This window comes from Octopus sinensis, linkage group LG12 (genome assembly GCF_006345805.1).
Source record: "Octopus sinensis linkage group LG12, ASM634580v1, whole genome shotgun sequence".
NCBI lineage: Eukaryota > Metazoa > Mollusca > Cephalopoda > Octopoda > Octopodidae > Octopus > Octopus sinensis.
In genome coordinates, this window is record NC_043008.1 from 4987193 (window position 1) to 5005433 (window position 18241).

At 40.7% G+C, this 18241-nt stretch overlaps 1 protein-coding gene across 2 annotated transcripts in view; it reads left to right on the forward strand.

Moving 5' to 3' along the window:
• LOC115218127 (serine/threonine-protein kinase mTOR) overlaps positions 1–18241 on the forward strand; it is a 136342-nt gene that overhangs the window by 48148 nt on the left and 69953 nt on the right. For both annotated transcript variants that reach the window (XM_029787923.2, XM_029787924.2), the window contains exons 19-30: positions 5713–5805; positions 7665–7799; positions 9043–9205; positions 10193–10446; positions 11340–11426; positions 12638–12918; positions 13055–13310; positions 14108–14245; positions 15083–15225; positions 16723–16885; positions 17465–17598; positions 17934–18012. In XM_029787923.2, coding sequence (XP_029643783.1) covers positions 5713–5805; positions 7665–7799; positions 9043–9205; positions 10193–10446; positions 11340–11426; positions 12638–12918; positions 13055–13310; positions 14108–14245; positions 15083–15225; positions 16723–16885; positions 17465–17598; positions 17934–18012 — 1926 coding nt within the window. The remainder of the gene's footprint in view (positions 1–5712; positions 5806–7664; positions 7800–9042; positions 9206–10192; positions 10447–11339; positions 11427–12637; positions 12919–13054; positions 13311–14107; positions 14246–15082; positions 15226–16722; positions 16886–17464; positions 17599–17933; positions 18013–18241) is intronic.

Genomic DNA, 18241 nt, shown 5'->3' on the forward strand with positions numbered 1-18241 from the left:
CAATCACGCTCGAATGGTGCTTTTCACGTGCCACCAGCACAAGTGCCAGACAAGGGACACTGGTAACAATCACGCTCGAATGGTGCTTTTCACGTGCCACCAGCACAAGTGCCAGCAGGTGACACTGGTAACAATCACGCTCGAATGGTGCTTTTCACGTGCCACCAGCACAAGTGCCAGCAAGGTGACACTGGTAACAATCACGCTCGAATGGTGCTTTTCACGTGCCACCAGCACAAGTGCCAGCAAGGTGACACTGGTAACAATCACGCTCGAATGGTGCTTTTTACGTGCCACCAGCACAAGTGCCAGCAAGGTGACACTGGTAACAATCACGCTCGAATGGTGCTTTTCACGTGCCACCAGCACAAGTGCCAGCAAGGTGACACTGGTAACAATCACGGCTCGAATGGTGCTTTTCACGTGCCACCAGCACAAGTGCCAGCAAGGTGACACTGGTAACAATCACGCTCGAATGGTGCTTTTCACGTGCCACCAGCACAAGTGCCAGCAAGGTGACACTGGTAACAATCACGCTCGAATGGTGCTTTTCACGTGCCACCAGCACAAGTGCCAGCAAGGTGACACTGGTAACAATCACGCTCAAATGGTGCTTTTCACGTGCCACCAGCACAAGTGCCAGCAAGGTGACACTGGTAACAATCACGCTCGAATGGTGCTTTTCACGTGCCACCAGCACAAGTGCCAGCAAGGTGACACTGGTAACAATCACGCTCGAATGGTGCTTTTCACGTGCCACCAGCACAAGTGCCAGCAAGGTGACACTGGTAACAATCACGCTCGAATGGTGCTTTTCACGTGCCACCAGCACAAGTGCCAGCAAGGTGACACTGGTAACAATCACGCTCGAATGGTGCTTTTCACGTGCCACCAGCACAAGTGCCAGCAAGGTGACACTGGTAACAATCACGCTCGAATGGTGCTTTTCACGTGCCACCAGCACAAGTGCCAGCAAGGTGACACTGGTAACAATCACGCTCGAATGGTGCTTTCACGTGCCACCAGCACAAGTGCCAGCAAGGTGACACTGGTAACAATCACGCTCGAATGGTGCTTTTCACGTGCCACCAGCACAAGTGCCAGCAAGGTGACACTGGTAACAATCACGCTCGAATGGTGCTTTTCACGTGCCACCAGCACAAGTGCCAGCAAGGTGACACTGGTAACAATCACGCTCGAATGGTGCTTTTCACGTGCCACCAGCACAAGTGCCAGCAAGGTGACACTGGTAACAATCACGCTCAAATGGTGCTTTTTACGTGCCACCAGCACAAGTGCCAGCAAGGTGACACTGGTAACAATCACGCTCGAATGGTGCTTTTCACGTGCCACCAGCACAAGTGCCAGCAAGGTGACACTGGTAACAATCACGCTCGAATGGTGCTTTTCACGTGCCACCAGCACAAGTGCCAGCAAGGTGACACTGGTAACAATCACGCTCGAATGTTGCTTTTCACGTGCCACCAGCACAAGTGCCAGCAAGGTGACACTGGTAACAATCACGCTCGAATGGTGCTTTTCACGTGCCACCAGCACAAGTGCCAGCAAGGTGACACTGGTAACAATCACGCTCAAATGGTGCTTTTTACGTGCCACCAGCACAAGTGCCAGCAGGTGATGACCTTGGTAACAATCACGCTCGAATGGTGCTTTTCACGTGCCACCAGCACAAGTGCCAGCAAGGTGACACTGGTAACAATCACGCTCGAATGGTGCTTTTCACGTGCAACCTGCCAGCACAAGTGCCAGCAAGGTGACATGGTAACGATCTCGCTCAAATGTGTTTTTACGTGCCACCAGCACAAGTGCCAGCAAGGTGACACTGGTAACAATCACGCTCGAATGGTGCTTTTTACGTGCCACCAGCACAAGTGCCAGCAAGGTGACACTGGTAACAATCACGCTCGAATGGTGCTTTTTACGTGCCACCAGCACAAGTGCCAGCAAGGTGACACTGGTAACAATCACGCTCGAATGGTGCTTTTCACGTGCCACCAGCACAAGTGCCAGCAAGGTGACACTGGTAACAATCACGCTCGAATGGTGCTTTTCACGTGCCACCAGCACAAGTGCCAGCAAGGTGACACTGGTAACAATCACGCTCGAATGTGGTTTTTTACGTGCCACCAGCACAAGTGCCAGCAAGGTGACACTGGTAACAATCACGCTCGAATGGTGCTTTTCACGTGCCACCAGCACAAGTGCCAGCAAGGTGACACTGGTAACAATCACGCTCGAATGGTGTTTTTACGTGCCACCAGCACAAGTGCCAGCAAGGTGACACTGGTAACAATCACGCTCGAATGTTGTTTTTCACGTGCACCAGCACAAGTGCCAGCAAGGTGACACTGGTAACAATCACGCTCGAATGGTGCTTTTTACGTGCCACCAGCACACAAGTGCCAGCAAGGTGACACTGGTAACAATCACGCTCGAATGGTGCTTTTTACGTGCCACCAGCACAAGTGCCAGCAAGGTGACACTGGTAACAATCACGCTCGAATGGTGCTTTTTACGTGCCACCAGCACAAGTGCCAGCAAGGTGACACTGGTAACAATCACGCTCGAATGGTGCTTTTTACGTGCCACCAGCACAAGTGCCAGCAAGGTGACACTGGTAACAATCACGCTCGAATGGTGCTTTTTACGTGCCACCAGCACAAGTGCCAGCAAGGTGACACTGGTAACAATCACGCTCGAATGGTGCTTTTTACGTGCCACCGCCATGGGAGCCAGTCAGCGGCCCTGGCAATGATCACACTCAGAAGGTGCTTTTAACGTGCCACTAGCAGGGATGCTAGTCAGGCAGTGCTGTCATCGGCCACGTCAGTGAATTTGATTTCGATTTCAATTACCTCAACAGGTCTTCGCAAGCAGAGTTTAGTGCCCAATAAAAGAAAGGTACGCACAAATGGGCTGGTTACACAGCTGGCATAGGCCATGGGTTATGGTCTCACTTGGCTTGCCGGGTCTTCTTAAGCACAGCATATTTCCAAAGGTCTCAGTGAAGCCTAATGTTCGATGGTTGTACTTCACCACCTCATCCCAGTTCTTCCTGGGTCTACCTCTTCCACAGGTTCCCTCAACCACTAGGGTGTGACACTTTTTCACACAGCTATCCTCATCCATTCTTACCTCATGACCATATCAGTGCAGTCGTCTTTCTTACACACCACATCTGATGCTTCTTAGGTCCAACTTTTCTCTCAAAGTACTTACACTCTGTCGTGTATGCACACTGACATTACACATCCAGCAGAGCATACTGGCTTCATTCCTTGCAAGCTTACGCATGTCCTCAGTAGTCACGGCCCATGTTTCACTGCCATGTAGCATGGCTGTTCGTATACATGTGTCATACAGTCTACCTTTTACTCTGAGCGAGAGGCCCTTTGTCACCAGCAGAAGTAGGAGCTCTTATTCTAGCAGCTACACTTTCAGTGCACCCTACCCCGCTACTGACTTGGTCACCTAGATAACGGAAGCTATCAACTACTTCTAGTTTTACTCCCTGGAATGTGGTGGAAGTTGTTCTCTGCACATTTTCAGTGTTTGTTGCTCCTGAGCATCTGCCACAAACAAAAACTGTCTTCCCAGTTAGCCTTCCTTTGATATTGCTGCACCTCCTATGTGTCCATAGCCTACACTGGGTACATTTTTATAGAGTTTCTACCTACACCTTTTCTACAGATCGAGCAGGGCCATCTACCTGAAGGGATTTGTGGTTTGTCTGCCTTCCTACTTACTAAGACTTTGGTTTTAGCTAGGTTGATTCTAAGGCCCTTCAATTCTAATCCTTGCTTCCACACCTGAAATTGCTCCTCTAGTTCTGATAGTGACTCAGCAATTAGAGAAAGGTCATCAGCATAGAGGAGCTCCCAAGGGCATCCTGTCTTGAATTTCTCTGTTATTGCCTGGAGGACTATGTTAAATAGGGGGGGCTGAGGACTGAACCTTGGTGGACCCCTACCTCTACCCTGAATTCTTTAGTGTACTCGTTGTCAACCCTCACCTTACTGACAGTGTCCCTGTACATGGCTTGTACAGCTCTCACTAACCATTCATCTATCCCTAGTTTCCGCATTGACCACCAGATAAGGGATCGGGGGACCCTGTCAAAGGCTTTCTCCATGTCAACGAAAGCCAGGTACAGAGGTTTATCTTTGGCTAGGTATTTCTTCTGCAGCTGTCTTACCAGAAATATAGCATCAGTGGTGCTTTTCCCTGGCACAAACCCACACTGCATCTTGTCTAGGCTGACCCTCTCCCCAATTAGTTGGGCTATGACCCTCTCTGACTTTCATTACCTGTTCCAAGAGCTTGATACCTCTGTAATTATTTGTATCTAATGCGTCACCTTTACTGCCATGTTGATTATTAGGCACTCTTGTTTCTCTCTCCTAAAGGTTACCATATCCAGCTTTTTAACACCTTGTCTGTCCATCGGTATATTCTGAGTTCAAATTCCTCCAAGGTTGACTTTGCCTTTCTTCCTTGCAGGGTCAATAAAATTAGTACCAGTTATGCACTGGGGTTGATATAATCGACTTAATCCCTTTCCCCAAATTTGAGACCTTGTGCTTCCAGTAGAAAGGATTATTATTTTATGGATTAGTCGAAGCAGAATATTGTATTAAATTCTTAACAGTATTTAGCTCTCTCCTGTGTTGCATGTCTAAATTGTTTAGGGCTAATTAAATGCAAGTGTGTGTCCCTCAAGTTAGTGAGCTCGGCACCAGTTATGTATTGGTGTCAATTACTATTGCTGTTTTCTCGTGTATAGTTTAATGTTGTGACATCATCATCATCATCGTTTAACGTCCGTTTTCCATGCTAGTATGGGTTGGACGGTTCGATCGGGGATCTGGGAAGCCAGAAGGCTGCACCAGGTTCCAGTCAGATCTGGCATTGTTTCTACAGCTGGATGCCCTTCCTAACGCCAACCACTCCGTGAGTGTAGTGGGTGCTTTTTACATGCCATCGGCATGGAAGCCAGTCAAGGCGGTGCTGGCATCAGTCACGATTTGGATGGTGCTTTTTATGTGCCACCGGCACGGAAGCCAGTCCAGGCGGCGCTGCACAACCTTTTAATATTGGCTTTATCAGTCCTTTTCCTATTATAATGTCTTCTCTAAATGATCTTCTTTTGATGAACATGTCTGTGAGATCTTTCAAAATTGACTTTTTGCTTTTCTCTCTCTCCCTAAATTCTTCTCTTAACTGTCTTTGTTGATGTTTAGCCTCATGTCAGCTCTAATCTTGGCACCAAAGACAATTTCACTGTGAATATATCATTTATTCAAACAGGAGATCTCCGTCTATATTATGCAATATTCCTTCTCTTTTTAAAGATAGAAATGGCAGCTAAATCTCCCTCAAATCACATTACTAACAGGTTGAACAGCCACATTGAAGCTCCTTCACTGTTTCTTTGTTCCCTAATTAAAAGTCAAATCAACCTTTTGTCTCTTCAAATATGATAGACTAAATATTCTTACTTCTACTGAAGATCAAGATTTGGAAATAGTGTTTGCCTCTCTGCTTCAAGATAGTAATGAATAAAGATCCTTTAAATAACAGACTTTTTCTTACATATTTACTACAATTGTTATTACCAGGTTGTTAAATATTAAAAAAGAATATTATTCTGTAATGTTTCTGATTAAATTTTTTTTTGTTTATTCTTTTTAGGTCAGTGGTTTGGAGATGAGGAAGTGGGTTGATGAATTATTGCCTATTATTCTGAACACCTTACAGGATCTTACATCTGTTGAGAAGAGAGAAGTAAATATATAATTTTTTTCATAAGAAATTTCTGTTGTAAATGTGTGTGTGTGTTAATTCTCTAGTAATGTTTATTTAATTTGATATTCTGTTGTCAGAGTTTTGAAGCAGACTTGGAGTAGAGAGGGTCTGTCCTCAATCAGGTTGCAAATGGCAATGGAAGGACTTTAACAACTGATTGACTAACCAAGTAATTAAGCAAGCAATTGATTAGTTAGTTGGATAAATTCCAAACCAATTGACTAACAATAAAGAAGTAAAATAGAACCAGTGCATGTGTTTATTATTGGCATAATGACCCTCCCAAGATACAAAAAATTTGTTTCAACATATAAGTTCACATCAGGAATCTTGCAAACCAAATACAAAAATGAAATTTCACTTTATTAAATGAAATATCCTATTACTTTTGGAATATTTTATGACATAAATGGAAATGTACTAAACAAATGGCTGTCTATAAAAGGAACTGTAGAACATTAGAAAACAATATGGTATTGGGTTATGCTTGATGTTCAGCCTTTAAGCGTTTAAACCAGCCCAAATATTCTACCTATTTTATGTTCAAAGTGTCCAGATTCAGCCTCTCACACCTACTCTATAATGTTATTTTACAATGGGAATAAATAAGCATTATATTTAACAGAGTAATTTGAATACTAATGGGTTAAATCTCAGCCCTGGTTGGACCTTTCCTCTCTCTGAGTTTATAAATGATGTACCAGTCAAACACTGGGGTCAATGGATTTAACTACATGTTTGAGATCAATCCTATGGCTGAAACCAGTAAAGAAAATGTTGGCTAAAAATAACATGAGGGTTCTTAGATGAAGGATGATTTGGAATTGTCTCATGAGATGGTGTATAATTGAATCCCACAGAAGGTGACTATATTTGATTGATCTACTCAGCCATTGTGGAAGTGGTATCCCAATCAGTGGGTGTAGGATTGATCAGCTGATAACGGTGCCTCCTGGGCTCATCAGATGATGATCTCCAGGATCCAGTGAATGGGTTTGGTGCCAAGTGCTGCATGGCAGAGTTTGTGTTGTGAAGACTGACACTGATTCTCTCAAGAAAGTCTTCCCAATACACTCTGTTAATGGGTGGACAAATCACTGAGACAAGCAAAGTTTAAATATCTCAGGGCTGTGTTCATGCATGATGGAAAGCAAGAGGCTGAATTGGATGCTAGAACTGTAGGTGTCCTGGCACAGTAATGCACTCACTCCTGCATCAGATCCAGAGAAGAGCTCAGTAAACAAACCAAACTCACTTTCTTCACTTTGGTTTACGTGTCTATCCTCAGTTATGGTCATGAAGGTTGGGTAATGCCCAAAAGAGGATGTTTGCTCTAAGCAGCTGAAATGGGGTCGCTCCAAAGGCTCTCTAGAGTAACCTTATGTAACAGGGTGCACAGCACAAAGATCAGGGTGTTTTTCCAGGTCGAGCATTTATATCTCTGTATTCTGCACTCACTGCTGTAGTACTATGTATGGACATGTGATCAGAATGTTGCAGGAAAGAATCTCAAGACAGATTCTTCAAACTGAGTCAACCAGCAGGTGGCCTAAGGGCAGACCAAGATCAAAATAGTTGAACAATACCCATACTTTCAGATGGTCATGTTTGGGAATCCAACCAAAAAGTCTAATGATAGTTGCTTCTGATAAAAGCTTATGGAAGAAGTGCCTGAGTATCCCTCAGTCCTCTCAGGAATGGTGGGCAGAGAAGATGAATGGATGGAAACTATTGTCCATTGCACTTTTTGCAAAGTGGATTAAATTAGGAAGTAAATGAATTGTGTTGCTAATTAGCAGTTTATTTTAAAAATTAACTTAAAATATTTTCTATTTCAGGTTTCTCTTTGGACTTTAGGCCAATTGATTGAGAGCACTGGCTATGTTGTAGAGCCTTACCAAAAATATCCTGCTCTATTGGGAATTCTTCTTAATTTCATGAAAACAGAGCAGACACATAGTGTCAGACGAGAGGTTAGTACGGTTGTGAATATCATATTTTCTGGCATACAGGTGGGCATAGAAATATAGTGTAAATTTGTGCAAATATTCAAATGTCATCACTTTCCAAATCCTGCTGCATTTTACATGGAGCTTTTGGTCCTGCAAAGTTGTTTTGGTGTGTAAGTTGATCTGTTTTTGCTGTAAAAATTAAGTCTGAAATATCTGGTGTGCTGGGAAAAGCAGTAAGTGGAAGGTACATAGCAGATGCAAGTTTAGAGACCATTTAATGGAGATTATAGTAAAAATACAAGTACAGGTTAATGACATTGTTTGAAGGAGAGTGGCTTCAGTTGGAACGTTTGCTTATCAAAATGCATGTCTTTTTTTTTTTCTGGCATTGATATTTTGTAACCAAATGTGAAATCACTACTACACATGGAATCTCTGCATGCTTTTTCTTATTAATTAAACTGGTGAGGAGGTTCTGTTCATAAACTTCTTAGACCTGCTTAGATTGGAGGATGAGGATGAAAGTACAAGGTTTTGTGTTCAGTTTGAATTGTTGCGGGTTATTATTGGCAGAGGGTGAATCAGAGATGTGGTTATGATGGACAGGATTGAGTAAGGGATTGGTCTTCAGGTGTATCAAAGACAACAGAATCATAGACAACAACTGGGCTGTGGGTCAGTGATTGATCTATGCTGGCAGTTCTTCAGTGGTAGCACCCCAGTTGGGGCCATTGTAAGCTCATTAGAGGGTAGCAAATGTCAAAAAGGGCACTGTGGGAGTACTGAATGTTTAGAGGGTCATTATTTTTCTTAGAACTATCCATAATGCATCAGGAAATCTTTCTTAGGATTAAAAAAATATGCATAAGACATTGTTTTATCATCAGGGAGCAGAAAAAGTGTGAGTGGCAATGTGTTCCGGTTCAGTACAGTACAGGTGCCAGCATGGCTGCATGGTTAAGAAGCTTGCTTCTCACCCACTTGATTCTGGGTTCAGTCTCACAGCATGACACGTTGGGCAAGTGCCTTCAGCCTATAGCTCTGAGCCAACCAAAACTTTATGAATTTGATTTGGTTGACAGAAACTGAAAGAAGCTGGTGGTGAGTATTGAGCTAGAAAAGACTAACAACTGCAAGTCTGTGTTAATAACTGTAACTATCAGCTCCTATATTGAATATTCCTTTATATTTGTGCTGAAAATTAGAGATATTGCTAATTGGGTTCTTTTTCTTTATTTTTCTTTTTTCTTTTTGTTATTTTCAGGTTGTACGTGTGCTGGGTATCCTGGGAGCATTGGATCCCCATAAAAACAAATTAAATGTGAGTCGAATGAAAGAAGAATCTGGATTGACGCTGAGTGGAGCCTCAATTGACTCGTTTGTGATTAACAAGTCTTCTAGTGATTCACAAACATCAATTCCTCTGGGTGAGAACCAATCATATTTTATTTATTCAGTCGATGATGTCCTCTACTTGTAATGAATCTATGAATTTTTTACTGATATGGGCACAGGCATGGCCATGTAGTAAGAAGCTTGCTTCCTAACAACATGGTTCCAGGTTCAGTCCCGCTGTGTAGCACTTCGGGCAAGTGTCTTCTACTGTACTATAGACCTTGGTCAACTAAAGCTTTGTGGGTGGATATGGTAGATGGAATCTGAAAACTGCCTGTGTGTTAGGAAAGGCAATCAGCATTTGAAACCATTTCAAAGCAGTCAGGCTTGGCACAGCCGTCTGGTTTGCCAGTTCCTGTCAAATCATCCAACCCATGACAACATGGAAAGCGACATATTACATTATGTCGGGGTGTATGTGTTTACAATTGGTGGGAGTCAGAAAGTTGCTAACTTTCACATTTTTTAAAGATGTGGGAAATATGGAAAAGAGGTAAGGGCTAGCAGTGACAGGAAGGGCATCCAACTATGATAGAAGACCTTAATACATTCGTCTAATCAGTGCTAGCATGGAAAAATAGATCACTATTTACAGCAAGTACATTGAAGACAACGCTTTACTGACAAGGTCAGAATAATATTGAAACATGTCCAGGTTTGTCTCAGACACACTGAAAATGAAAGTAATATTATTAGACATTGTTTAATATTATTTAATTTTTTTTCCTGACCATACATTATATTTTTTGATAACTGGACACAGCCTTGGTTTTGATCAAACCTGGGTGAGGGTACTTGACTTCGAAAGACCCATAACACCTAATGATCCCAGAAAACATTACTGATGATGAATCCAGGTGCATGACAGGATGATGAAAGGAAAAACTAACTCCATCTTCCCTCTCACAATTACCCTTCATTATCATTGCCAGCATCCCTATTAGGACCATCATTACCTTTGTGCTTGCAGAGCCTTACATCCGTGTATTAATAATTCTAATCTGGTTTCTTTGTTGTAGCTGACTACAGTACCAATGAACTTTTAGTAATGATGGGTGCTCCAACCTCCTTAGAAGACTTCTACCCTGCTGTTGTTGTGTCGGCACTGATGAGGATAATGCGTAAGGCTTGCTTTAGTTCGGACCACTCTTTACTCATCCAGTCTATTTCATTCATATTCAAAAGTCTTGGGTCTAGAAATGTACCCTACTTTGACCAGATTGTTAATGCATATGTGACAGTCACCCGCAAAGCTGAAGTTAACGTGAAAGAGGTTTGTAATTCCGTTCTGAATCTCTGTTTTATTCATTTCATGTACATTTCCACCAGTTTTACTCACTTTTCCCCCATATTCATGGAAGTGGGATGGTTTTTGTTAATTTCAATATTTATGTATTGAGTGGAACCTGTTATCAATTCGCTAGACTGAGGAGTGTCAGTAAGACTGGGGTCAACAAGGGGGGGGGGGAGCAGCAAGCAAGAGTGAGGCAAAAATCCCATCAATATTGGGACCACTGATACCAACCCTTTGATACAATTTATAGAACATGTATACGGCGGGTTTTCTGGAGAGAAAACAAAAGTTTAAATTACTGACATTGTGGTCTGTCGTACAGCATTGCATCCTTCACAGCATTTATACACTCTTTGATAGTTAACTCTTTCACAATCATATTTTGAATAAAATGCATAGAGGTGGACAATGATCTTCACTTCATTCCGGAATTGATCTTAAATATCTACCAAAAAATAGACTTGGTATTTCCTGCAACTCACATTACCTCAATAAACTTGAAATATCTCAAAAAAAATACTTTCAAACATTACATTCCTCAACGAAAGATAGATCAGTCTATAAAACCACTTTCTACAATAAAGGCTAATGACTTCTTTATTTTCTTTTTGTTTTTTTTCTCTTTCTTTTTTTTTTTGTTTAGTGGATATGTCTGATTTCCAGAGTAAAAGTGTTATTTATACTAAGAGTTCACACTTGATTTAAGCAGAAAGGGGTTTGTCAGAAAATGTTGACAGTCTTCTACTGCAGAAATAATACTCACGTATCCAAATTTTTAGTTTCCCATGTTTAAACTCTTGCTTTGGTGTTAATTTGTTTCTAATGAAAATTATTCTGTTGTCTGATTAATTTCTTTTGATTTCTTGTTACAGTTCATGTTCCAGCAACTTGGATTTTTAGTCACTTTTGCTAAACAACACGTGCGGAACTTTCTGGGAGATATTTTTCAACTAATTAAGGTAAGATATTGGAAAAAAGTCGCAGCAATTATTATTATTATTATTATTATTAGCATGCCAGATAAATTCCAGTTGAGTACTGGGTCTATGTAATTGACTTGCCCCTTCCCCTCAAAATTATTGGCCTTGTGCCAAAATTAGAATTATTGTTTAGCTCTTGGTCAGCCCTGACTGACCAGACCTATGGATACACTTAAGATATGTGACCAGCTCACCTTCCCATACTGTTACTGCAATCATGCCTGCCTGTCCTGATTTGGATTTGTTGGGTGTCAGCAAGTATGCAACAGACACGGATGTCCCCCTCCATAAATCTTTGCTCATGAAGTAAACCTTGGTATCAGTCGTGTGTGATCATGTGCATTTTATGTCAACCATGGGCCAAATTAGTTCCTGGTCAGTTACTGTCCTCTGTCTCCTTTATACATCCCATATATTTGGCATGGTTTCTATTATTGGAAACCTTTCCAACCACTTGACAGAGTGTCATGAGTGCATTTCGGCACCAGCACAGAGAGGCTGTATTTCCAGCTAGACTAGAGTTTTCTCCATCTTGTGTTGTTGTTCCCATTTATTTGTTTGCCAGTGCCAGGGAGGATAAACAGTCCTTGCTTCCTCGTGTTATCGCCAATTGCTCCTCCTTTTATTTCCTGTGTAACTGAATGTGTAGAAAGGACAAATTCTGTTTCCCTGCCACCACCCTCCACTGCAGTCAGTCATGCATTCTCCTGTCACCTGGGTAGTATGTCAGGATAACGAAGGATTGATAGATGTGCAAGCTCTCCAATTACTCTTCTGTCTACCACCACTTGCTCTCAATTTATTGGTTTTAATGTCAGTTGTAAGTCTGTGTGGCACCTTGAGTAAATCTCTTCTAATAGCCCCAAGCTGAGCAATGTCTTGTAAGTGAATTTGGTGGACGGAAAATCTGAGCAAGCTCCTTGTGTATGTGTGTGTGTGCACGCGTACGCATGTCTGTCTTTGTCTCTCTCTCCCTTAGCATTGTTTGACAACTGGTTTATGTCTCCATAACTTAGCAGTTTGGCAAAAGATATCAACAGACAAAATACTAGACTCTAAAAAATGGGTTGATTTGCTCAGCTAAAACCCTTCAAGGTGATGCCCCAGCACATCTGCAATCCAATGACTGAGATAAATAAAATGTCTGTATTATATAATCTAATGTAATGTTTCTTTGTTTTTCTTTCCAGGAAAATTGGACCATGAAAAGTCAAGATCAGAATATATATCTGTCATTGTTGGAACAGTTAGTGCATGCTGTTGGCTCTGAAGTAAAACCTCATCTTCCACAAATTGTACCTCAGATCTTACGTATACTAATGTATGATACAAGTAAACAAAGAGAATACACTTTGCAACTGCTTGAAGTCCTCCAGTTATTTGGTTCCAGTTTGGATGATTGCCTTCATGTACTTTTGCCCTACATCATTAAATTGTTTGACTCTAACGATGTTCCTCTCAATGTTCGCAAGTAAGTTTGCATTATCTCTTACTACTATCCTAGATTGTTAAATAAACATTTCACCAAGTTCAGTTGTCTGGGATTGAATTAAGCTTTATCTGGAAATCTCCATTGTTTCCTCATATTTGTTTCTTTTGTTTTTCAGAATGGCTTTAGAAACTGTTGATGTCTTCACTGAAGATTTGGACATGACAGATTTTGCATCTCGCTTGGTTCATTCTTTTGTTCGTACCATTGATTCAACCCCAGAACTAATACCTACCACTATGGACACTATGTGTTCTATGATGCTGCAGCTGGGACAAAAATTCCTCCTGTTTGTACCTATGGTTAACAAAACAGTGGTTCGACACAAAATTGTCCATCAACGATTCGAAGTTATTCTCACCAAGATCACCAAAGTAAGTTTTTCAATTTGTATGTGACACCAGTACAGTACAATTCCAGGCTTAGCTGCGACCCCTATTTGCTGCTGTACTAATTTACTTGGGACATCCTTGGTATATAATGGAACCATGTTTTCTACATTTCTATTATATATTGGACCCATCAACTTTTGTAAGAATTGTCTTTAGATTTTGTAATTGCTTATTGTACAGGCACCGTTCTGCAATAGATTCCTGTCTAATTGTTACCTTATTGGTGGCAACACTTGATGTATTATTTGAGATAAGGAAAGTGGCACGACATTATTTGCATCATTTAATAAAAAAGTTATTAAAATTGGTTAGTTTGATAAGGTTCTATCAAATAATCTGATGACTGCCATAAGCACGGGCCTGGCTGGGCAGGTGAAGTTTGCTTTCCAACCATGTGATCTTGCGTTCGGTCCCACTGCTCAGTGCCTTGAGCAAGTGTCCTCTCCTATAGCCTTGTGAGTGGATTTGGTAGTCAGAAATTGAAAGAAACCTGTTGTGTCTCTGTGTTTATCTAAATGTGTGTGTTGTTTGTCTCCCACCACTGGACGACTGGTGTTGGTTTGTTTACATCCCCATAAATTATTGGTTCAGCATAAAAAAAAACAAATAGAAGAAACACTAGGCTTAAAAGAAAGTACTGCGGTTGATTTGTTCCTGTAAACCCTTCAAGGCAGTGCCTCAGCATGGTCACAATCCACTGACTGTAGATAAAAGATAGCTATTCTATACTAAAATTATTTGATCGTTTTTATGAAGTTTATTTTTTTGTGTGTTTTCAGGGTGGCCTAGGTGATGAAGCTCCTGAAGGACTGTTAACTAGGCGACGGCAGAGGAAACGGAAAGATTCAAATGCTGAAAATACTTCTGAGTTACCAATGAGCAAAAAATTACATGTATTTTTTACCAATTTGCAGAAGGTAACAAAAAACAAAATCATCACCATACTTTTGGGTTTTGTAGGTTTAGTTGCAGAAAACTGAACTAAAAACTCTCTCTCTGCGCACGCGATGAGATAGCCAGTAATCAGATGAAATTGCAGATTTTTACACCGGAGAAGGATACTGTCACAACAGCTAAGGGTCCTTCACTCCTGGTGGTTTGTACTAATTCGCCCATAGGTGGGACTCTGACAGGTGCTACTACTCCAGGTCAGAGTAGACCTTGAAACTACAGGAGCTAAGAGGTGGGTTTCACCCTCCTCAAATCCCTGGAACTCCTGAACCAGGCTCCCATTACCAGATGCAGTTTTAAGTCATACCCAGGACAGATATGGATATGTGCAATATTTCATTTAATTAGAGGAAATACTGAAAAGTGAAGGGAAACTTTCCAGGATTTAGCTGTTCTGCATGAGGCATGATAAATTAAGATATGTCCATGGACTTATTTACAAAGTCAGAGCGAACATGAATTCACAGGAAAAGTAAGACAACTCTGTAAGGTATGAATTATATTGCACAAGAATTGCTCGACTAGCAGCCAGTGTCTGTTATTCTGACCAGGTTCCACAGTCTACAATTTGGTGGACATCATATTGCTAGGCTTGACTGACTGCTGGGTCCAAGAAATGTTTAAATTCTTGCGTTCTATTAATTGAAGGAAATCAATCAAAATGATTTGCTAATCATTAATTCACATGCACATTTTCATTGTCATTTTCTTTTTTGGTAATGTGTATGGTTTGAAACATTTGAATATTAAAATAAGTGGAAAATAATTCTAATTATGAAAATTGAGCTGTTTTCAAATTTCAGGTCCTCACGCCAGCTCGACGGGTTTCTAAAGAAGACTGGAATGAGTGGCTACGACAATTAAATATTGAGCTTTTAAAAGAATCCCCGGTGCCATCATTACGTTCATGTTGGGCTCTGGCTCAAGTACACAACCAACTAGCAAGGTAAGCTGTTCGGTGTTGTTATATCTCCTTTATTAGTTGATTCTGAGTCTGTCTCTTGTGTGATACTTATGATTTATTGGATTAAAATCATAGAAATAGTCACAAGAGGCATGCTGGTTGACAAGAGCTAGCGAGGGGACTCATTTCTTCTAAAGAAAGGCCCACTCTGAAATACCAAAACTTGCCTCCCTTCAGGTGAACTCAGGCTGTTCTATAAATTTTATTCCAAATTTACTTAACTGAAGAATCAATCAAGTTTAATTCTTGAACCTTTTTGATACCATTTCACCTGAGGCCACCACCCCTGGTTCTATAATGCAAAGTTCCTGTTCTAATGTTGTTTTAATGTTTCCATTTTTCCCATTCTAAGATAATAATAATCATCATTATAGTTTGTCTGCTTGCCATGCTGGCATGGGTTGGATGGTTTGACAGGCTGGCCAGGCAGAAAACTGCACCAGTTTTCTGTGTCTAATTGGGCATGGTTTTTACAGCTAGATGCCCTTCCTAATACCAACCACACTGCAGCACAGTAGACTGAGTCCTTTTTATGTGACACCAGCACAAGCGAGGTCAGTTTTCACATGGCTGTTACAGCTGGATGCCCTTCCAAATGCCAACCACTTTACGGTGTGGACTGGGTGCTTTTTAAGTGGTACCTGCCCTGGCAGGATCACCAAGTAACTTTGCAAGGAACCTTTGAGAGTGCAGAGGGCATTGGAGGAGGTGATCTTGTGTCAGATGATGAAACGTTGGTGTAACAAACAGGCAAGAACAGGTGTCTTGCTGTAGAGGAGGTACATGGATACTTGACCAGAGAGAGAGAGAGAGCTACAAGATAATGCATGATTAATTCAAAAGTGTGAACAAATAAGCATTACATTTGACAGAATAATCAGAATGTTAAAGGGTTAATTTATATTTCCAAAACAACCTTAGTAACGAGTTATTTTACTAGATTCTTCCTTATTTTCAAAATTAGTCGAAACAAAGGCAGTGTATTTCAAGAGAAACAGGATGAATGGAAACGGTTAATTCTAGAATGATTTGCACACAATTGGGGTCTATTTATTTGCCTTTGTTTTTCAATGTCAGAAACTGAATGCAAAGAAAGTTGTTAAGTCTCTTGTGATATTGTAGGTGACCTAAAGCTAACACAGACAGTAAATTTTGTCTCCTAAAACACAGAGAAAATTAACACTTAACAATGATGAGACCAGTTTCACTTTCTATCACTGACCAAATAAAAGTGTAAATTGTTAATGTTTTTGTATAAGTATGGGTTTTTTCTTTTTTTTTTTTCATTGTCATTATTTCAAAGCTAAGATACACGATGTTTGAATGTTTTAATTATTTACTATAAAAATTTAAAAAACAATTAAAAAGTAAATTTTATTCATTAAAAAAAAAAAAGGTAGTATGTGGTATTGCATGTTTCAAAGTCTTAATTCCAATCTGATTCCAATGTGTTGCTCTCCCTCTTTATTTGAATGGTAGAGATTTGTTGAACCCAGCCTTTGTATCCTGTTGGACTAACCTCAATGAAAGTCAGCAGGATGAACTAGTGCAATGTCTGGAGAATGCACTCAATTCTCAGGAGATTCCAGAGGTCACACAAACACTTCTGAATTTAGCTGAATTTGTTGAACACTGTGATAAGGTTTGTGAGGATTTTTCAACTTCAAGCCCTGCTCCATGAAATTTTGCATTTAAAATTATTTTAAATTTTGATTTTCAATTATCTTTGTCATTATTGGCACATTCTTGGTACAATCTTAGTATCAGTTCCCTATTTCTGTAATTCTTATGATTGTCAGTTATGTTTTACTTATTTCCTGTCAATTTATGGTCAGTGACTCCTTCAGGTCAGATATGGTACCTTTTCCACTAATCTTCTGCTTCCATCAGTCAAACTCTGTGTCACCCACCATCAGTCAGCTTTTACTTCATCTATCATCTGTCAACCTCTACCTCAAACCATCATCCATCAACCTCTACTTCATCCGTCCTCAGTCAACCTCTACCTGAAGCTGTCATCAGTCTAACTCGACCTGATGTCGTCATCAGCCAAACTCTACCTGAAGCCGTCATTACCCAACTTCTGTACAAGTGTTTGTCAATCCTTTGTTCAACTCATTTAATAAAATGTTAAACAGTTCTGACTACTATTTTGATCTTGCTTTGTTATTATTTCTCATTTTATAAATTTTATTTTGTTTAATATTTATTTGTTGTTTAGGGTCCCCTACCGTTGGAGCTAAAGGTCTTGTCTCAACGAGCAATGCGGTGCCGTGCCTACGCTAAAGCATTGCACTACAAAGAGGATGAATTCCATCGAGCTCATACACGAGAGACACTTGAAGCCCTCATCAGGTAACTTCATCATCCATTATTATTATTATTATCACCACCATTGTCATTACTAATACAAATATTATTCTTAGTATCACTGTGATTAACCACATCGCTATTATCATCAATAGTTCTCCTCCTCTCACTACAGCTATTATCTCCACCACCACCACAACTGTTGTTATTCAGAATCACCAGTATCATAACCATATTTGCTTTCACTATTATCACCACCTCAACAAATTTCCCCTCTCCTTATTTCTCATTTGGTTCATATGTTTCTTATGTCCACTGATGAAATTATGTAAAGCACCAAGTTGGCTATTTTCCCATATGTTCCCCTTCAACTCTTCCAGCATCAACAACAAACTTCAACAGCACGAAGCAGCCGCTGGAGTTCTTGAATATGCTCGAAAGAACCGTCTTGCAGATTTGGTTAGTATTTTAGTTCTTTTCTTTTTTTCCTTTTTCACATCCTCTAGTTTCAGATTATTTTTCGTGTGATTTCAAATATATTTATGCTTCTGGGGCAGTTGTTTTTATAGTTGAATGCCTTTCTTGTTGTTGACTGTTCTTTCATGTTAACTCATTACTTTGCCACCTCAAATGCATCTAAGCATCTCTTATCTCTAGATAAGAAATCCCAATGGTGCAGACATACATC